This window comes from Caloenas nicobarica, chromosome 7 (assembly GCF_036013445.1).
Source record: "Caloenas nicobarica isolate bCalNic1 chromosome 7, bCalNic1.hap1, whole genome shotgun sequence".
NCBI lineage: Eukaryota > Metazoa > Chordata > Aves > Columbiformes > Columbidae > Caloenas > Caloenas nicobarica.
This window is the reverse complement of record NC_088251.1, coordinates 16,421,380-16,428,187: the sequence shown is the minus strand read 5'-3', so window position 1 is coordinate 16,428,187 and position 6,808 is coordinate 16,421,380. Positions and strand designations below refer to the sequence as shown.

Genomic DNA, 6,808 nt, shown 5'->3' with positions numbered 1-6,808 from the left:
AACAACCTAACAAATTGCCATGCTAATGCCACTGTGATCTAGTTTCAGATATTCTCTCCCTGAAGACTTCTTTAAATCTCTGATACTACATAAACTGAAGTCAACAACTGTACCTCACACTTCAGAGGAAGCTGAGAGTCCTAATTGCAGCACTCTGCTTCATGGACAGCAGTGAAAAGTATTTAACCCTGCATTTCCAACTAACTCTTAGTTGAAACAATATCTACCTACCCTGACTTGATAGAAGAGCAATCTGTTACTCATAGGCATATTAGGAAGATACTTGTTTCAGTGTTTCTCCATAATTTTTACCTGTTTGCAAGCTCGAGGACTACTCGTTTGTTTCTACCTCAAGTCTCTCTCCTTTGCTAGTAGACAGGCAAGAGGATTCTGCCAAATCTTGCATCGAACAGACAAGGAGGATCCAAATTTGGGTTTAAGTCTCATAAAAGAGGTCACTCTGTGTTCTCCTTTGTTACCAGTCCTTTCTGAATCCTCATCCGTCGTACTAGGAGATAAAGATTAAAAATCACGGCGTGGTTCAAGAGTCGAGGCCATCTTGGGCAGCACAAAAAGCACCGGCCATGATGCAATTATCAGCAGCTACGTGGTCAGGAGACGACTCAGAGCTGAACTTGGCGCCAGGTCAGGGAGCCTTGAGTTCCCCTAACTACCGTGTTCAGAGATTAGGTGGATGTAACAATTACCTGAAAGGGGAGATTAAAGCGCCTCTCAATGGTGCCCTTTGTTCTCGGCCTCATTTGATGCTTTGCGGCCTTTTCAAACTACGTCGCGGAAGGCGCTTTAAATGTTTGCCCCCAAAACCGGGGCGGCTTCAGTGAGCGGGGAGCGCCGGCTGCACCGGCAGAGCCGGCGGAGATGGAGAAGGGGCCCTTCTCTGTGGAGTGGCTGGCGCAGAGCAGCCGCGGCGGAGCCCAGCCCATCGCCGCTGCCCGCCGGCCGCGCTCCCCGCCCGGAGGCACCCGCGGCCAGGAGAGCCCGGCGGACCCCGGTGAGTCCCGCCTCTCTTCGCGGGTGGGTCGCGCGGCGGGACGGTTGGTGGCGGCCGTTAGGCTAACGGTCCCGCGCGCGAGGCCGTCGCGGGGCAGCCGTCGCACGTGCGGCCTCTGCGCACGCCACGGCCCGCGCGACCCGACACCCGCAGAAGGAAGGGTCCATCCCCTGACGCCCCCGTCCTGTCCCCGCAGCCGCGCCCCGGGACCGGGAGGCCGCGGACCGCAGCAGCCCCAGGCTCGAAGCGGAGGCGGGCGGCGGCGGCGCCGTACCCGGGCGGGCCCGCACGAAGTTCTCGGCCGCGCAGCTGCAGGAGCTGGAGCGGATCTTCCGCGAGCAGCGCTACATCGGCGCCAGCGAGAAGCGGCGCTTGGCCGCCGTGCTGAACCTCTCCCAGAGCCAGGTGAGCGCGGCCGCGGCGCCCCAGCGCGCCCCTGCCCCCCACCGGAGAGGGGAGACGGGCCCGGCGCCGCCTCAGCCCTTGCACCCCTCCAGTAGCTGGTAGCATTGGAGGATTTATCTCTGAACAGAACCAGCCCCACCCAGCCCATTTATTTCCCTGCACCAGTCTTGCGTTACAGTCCTGGTCCAAATCTGATCTCTGACTGGCTTACTGTGTGTCGTGGAGTTGTCACAGCTTGATTCCTCCTCATGCAGAAAGACGATTACTTTATACTGCATGTAGACCAATGTTATTATCCCTAAATCTTATAACTGTTAATATATTCCGTTACTCTGATAGTAAAACTGACTTCAGGATGTATTACTATATGGAAAAGGGACAAGTGAGTTGATTCTTGACTCTTTCTTTTCTTATCCTCAGATAAAAACCTGGTTTCAGAATCGTCGTATGAAGTTTAAACGTCAGACTCAAGATGCCAAGGTGGAAGCTCTTTTCTCAGGCTTATTTTTGCCCTACCATTTTTACCCAGATATTTCTATATCCAGCTGTTCTCATGGGATGGATGTCAACATCTCTTCTACCTCTGCAGTCTCCCTTCACTCAGCTGTACCAAGCACTGTCTTGTCATTACCTTCTGTTCCAGCTCAGTCCCTTCAGCCAGTTTTGCCAAGTCCAGCTTTACTGTTGCCTCCCAGCCCAGGACTACCTTGTTACTCTTCTGTAATTCCAGCGATTACTCTAACCGATGACCACAAAAGACTGAGGTTCCAGCCATATCTTCCTTCCTGTTAAAAATGCCAGCTTACCTGTAATCTGAATGAGAGCTGCCAAATATCCCTAAGAGTAATTACTTCACTTATTTTGTGGTATTAAACAGTTCAATGATCCTTTTTTAATCGAATTTTGGGGTTTATGTTAAAGGAGAAAATAATTTACCTGTATGACAGAAGTAATACTGAGAGTGGAAGTGGAAGACTTGAAACTTCCCTTTCTTTATTCCTGGAGTCTTCACTATGTTGTCTTGAAACTTCTGTGAGTTTTCCAATCCAAAGGTTTGTTTTCAGAAAACAACTTATAATCACATGATTATTTCCACTGAAAAAGTTGAGTACTGTTTACCCTTAAATTTACACAGCAATTATATCATGTAATAGAAAAGTGTTAAAAACTTTGGCCATTCTAGTTAAGTGTGATTTTCTTGTAAGGAAAGGTTTCTGAACTACAGCAAATGCTTTGAAATGAATCTCTTTCCCTGCCCATCATAACCTCCTTGCCAGAAGATGGTTAGACTACTTTGCAACTGTCAAGGGGCAGTGGGGGAGTGCGAGGAACCACACAAAACAAAAGAAAACCCACACACCACCACAAAAACCCCTCCCTTCCATGCAGATTGCTCATAAGAAATAAAAGCAGGCAGTGGGCAAACAGGGCCTACAAACAGCCTTGTGTCATGCCTTCCCTTCTTCCCCTCTCTGCCTTCCCATTGATGTGTTGTGGAGCTATGGAGAGCAAAGTTGAAATCAGTCCTTGGTAGACAACAGGGAGATTGAGATACAGGAGGGGACATACTTCCATCCAAATTCATGCCTCCTGTGTCTTATCTCCTGTTTGATTATAAGTTCTGGTGAAAAAGCAATCCCAGAGCAGTCATAGCAAACTTGTCTCTGAATCTGCTCTCAAGCATTCCTACTTTTCCTACCCGGGGGAGGACAGGAGGCACTTGAAGGAATTTCTCCTCTCCCAACACACACCTCAGTGCTACAGCAGGACAGCACTGCTCTGAGGTGCAGCTAGGCTGTGCAAGGAACAACATTCTTGAACACAAACTATACAATGCAGGGAAGATGCAGCATGACTATTAAAGGTCAGCCTATAATTTCACACCTTCTATTAAAGAGCTTGATTTACTGAAAAAAATTTTAAAAGGTTCAAAATATGCAATTATCACGGACATTTAGTGGTAAATCAAAGACCAAATTTGCAGGTTAAAATCCCATTTAGATGAGACAGTTATGAACCCAAACACAATTATTCTTCTAAGTGGTTTACAAAGTATTTGTTTTGGTAATTATAGAACTTTAAAATTTGATACTGAGGGCTTGAACTGTTTAATTCCTGTTCAAAGACACACTGACTTAATAATTGTGATTAACACAGCTGATGCTTCGAGGTGGAAGATGGGAATGAAAATGGCAAAGCAATAAATTTATTAATATTCAGAGGAGAAACTCACCAACAGTTTATCCTTCTTCCTTCTAGAGGATGCACTTAGCCAAAAGCAACAGGTAAGATTCAGGTTCCCAAACACACTCAGCAACACACAGACTGTATCTCAGCATGAGTGTCGGAAAGTTAGATCAGATGCATTAAAAACCAGAGTTCAGGTGACCATAGTTGTTTACATTGCACAATTGCAACCTTTATAGAGGTGGCACATACAACCGTGCATATTATATACATGGAAAACTGGGGATGTGCAGTGAAAGCCAGAATCTTAACATGCCCATTTCAGACTAAACTTAATAGCTTTGCCCTACACCACAGAATTTTGGCAAAAGCAAGCACCTTCAGCAGCTTCCTTGCAGTTTACCGTATGTAGAATGAAGATAGATTACTGATAGTTAAAAAAAAAAAATAGCCTATCAGACAAAAAATTACTAAGTGGCATCACATCCAATAAAATTTAATACCAATTAGTACAAATATAAAATTATGCATTTTCACATTTAACTTAAAATAAACACATACTCTTCCAAATCAGACAAGAGATTCTGACCAGAAATTACATCACAGCATACAATTTTCTTCTTTGCCTGCCCCTTTTTGTTTTCACTATAATGCATATACAGGGTGGCATTGCTTGTCCATTGTGTTCTGAATAACTGGATGGAAGGAAGGATGAGGAAGAAAACGTTGATGGTAGTATGGCAGCTCATTTGTAATAAAGCGGTAGGTGCTTTGTGGTGCATCGTATCTGGGAAAGGAGAAACTGAACTGCACAGCAGGCACGGGGGTAAAAGGCAGAAGTCTCTGGTGCTGTGGAGCAAAGGGGTAGTAGAGACCATCCTGAAACAAAGAGGTTGGGGTTCCCGGGGGACAGCTGTAGAGTGGAACTGGAGACACAAGGCTCTGCTGGTGATCCTGTATCTGCCTCTTCAGTTTCATCCTCCGATTCTGAAACCAGGTCTTGATCTGAGCAACAAAAAGAACAGGGTGGGGAATGGAGGAGACAAATCAGAGACTTTGCTTAAAAATAAAGTGCGAACTATGAACGACTGTATCTCAGATGCTTTTCCCATTTTGCATCACTTGAATTGACAGACTTGGAATGATAGTTTCGCATTAGTTAACTGAAGGCAGAGGATCTTGGAGTGTAGAGGGTGTGTCCATACTCAGCGATTTTGGAATTATGACTTTGAGTCTTTAAGACCCTACATAAGCTTTGCAAAGTCTCTGCAGATCACTGCACATCAAGGACAGCAGTTTACCTTATTAAGAAAAAAGAAATGTAGGAACACTGATACCTCCCCGGTAGAAAGTGCCCAAATTCCCCGAGCGTTAATTCCTTAATCCCCGAGGGATCCCACTACCCTTCCCACAGCCCCTGCTGAACTCAGCTGAAGACCGACCGCTACGTCTGCTCAGCGCAGGGAAGGCCGATGCCCCTGCCCGACGGGACCGGCAAGGATGCGCTTCCTCCAGGACCCACCTGGATCTCCGAGAGCTGCAAGGAAGCCGCCAGCTTCCTCCGCTCCGAGGCTCCCAAGTACTTCTGGCGCTGGAAGGTCTTCTCCAGCCGGCAGACCTGCTCGGAGGTGAAGGCGGTCCGCGCCCGCCGCTGCCGCTCGCGGGTCCCGCCGGGCGCCGCCACCGCGATGCGCTCCCCGCCCGCGCTCTCGCTCTCGTAGCCCGAAGACTCATCGGCGCTCAGACAGCCGCCGTCGGGGGCTGCAAAGAAGGAGAGAGAGGGGCAGCAGTGAGGCTTCTTCGCCGAAGGGGAGGTGCCTCCACCTCCCCTCGTCCTGCCGGGCCGTAGCATTGACAGGAGTCGAGGTCCCGTGTGTTCCCCGTGCCCGCTCCCCTCTCTCCTCCCTTCCTGTACCCTCCTCACCCACCTGGCTCCGACGGGTACAGGTCGGTGTGCTCCCGAGGACTGTCTTGGTCCCGCTCTGCCGCGCAGGGCTCGCTGTCCGCAGGCTGGCTCGGCCGCGGCACTCTCCGTCGGGGCTCGGCTCTGACCAGGAGGGGGGTACTGCCGAGGGCGGTGGGGGCGCAGGGAGGGGGCGCGCAGCAGATGTGGGGCCTGACCCCATGGGGCTTGGTCTCTGCCAAAGGGAGGTCGGCCTGGTTCATGGTTGAGAGTGGCTGGAGGACCGTAGGGCTCGACCCACTCTTATATGGATGTTCTGGTCCCGGGTGGGCTCGTTTGCAAGTGTGAACCCACATCAAAGTGGGAATCGAGCAGAGATAACAGCTCCCAGCGAGGAGGAAAGTTCACACGTCTGGCAAATGTCTACAGACCCTGGCTCCAGCGTGTCTGAGGAACCGGGGAGACCCCCTTGAAGTGCAAACCTGCCCCTCTCCCCCGGCGGGCAGGGCACGAGCAGGCCCAGCCCCGCAAACGGGCGTTTAAAGATACTGATAGGGCCGATAACAGCGCGGCTTCACCCACCCCCTTTTTCAGCCGCGGGGTCCCTCATTGGGCAAGTACCCTCATTGGGCAGCCCCGAGACTGCCCAGCCCGGCCCGCACCGTCGGGGCGCAGGGGTAGTCCGGGGCAGGGATGAGGGATAACATAACATAACGCAGGGCCTGCCAGCCCCACCGTCGGGCACCTCATCTTGGGAGAGACCGGCCTCCCTGGGAAAAGCCGTGGGGGGCCGCTGTCAAGAAGTCCCTATCCCCAGGGCTGAGCCCTCACCCCTGAGGACCACGGCCGGACTGTGGGGTTAGCAGGGCCGCGGGCCCTCTCAGCTTGAACTTGGCGCCGTCTGTCTAGCCAGAGATCTCCCAAAGAGTTTAGCGATCAAAACACTAAGTGAGCAGCAAAGCTCACACCTCATCAGCTTCAAACTATCCCAATCCACACATCGCTTCTCGAGTAGGACGACGCCCTCATAATGCAGCGAGAATACCGAGACATCCCCCCAGCAAAGCTTGGTTGGGGAAAGGGGCATCCTGGCAGTTCAGCCCGTGTCCGGACTCTTCTTGTGTCCAATTTACACTCAGCTTTTAGCCACCTCAGTGAAAAAGACCACACCGACCACGACCCCATCGGCAGTAGCAATACTTAGATAATCCACGTTCTAACAATCCTCGATGCTGTCTAAAGAGCAGGGGAAATGATCGCCATCCTTGTAGCTGCGTGAATGCACTGACAGGACTTCAGTT

At 50.7% G+C, this 6,808-nt stretch overlaps 1 protein-coding gene across 1 annotated transcript; it reads right to left on the bottom strand.

Annotated features, from left to right (window-relative positions):
- Window positions 1-4,249: 4,249 nt before the first annotated feature.
- Window positions 4,250-5,770, bottom strand: LOC135990907 (homeobox protein vent1-like). Its single transcript, XM_065639041.1, has 3 exons — window positions 5,533-5,770; window positions 5,127-5,365; window positions 4,250-4,609 (listed from the first exon to the last, which is right to left on the bottom strand). The coding sequence occupies exons 1-3, from the start codon at window positions 5,768-5,770 to the stop codon at window positions 4,250-4,252; spliced, it is 837 nt and encodes a 278-aa protein (XP_065495113.1).
- Between the last annotated feature and the right edge of the window lie 1,038 nt (window positions 5,771-6,808).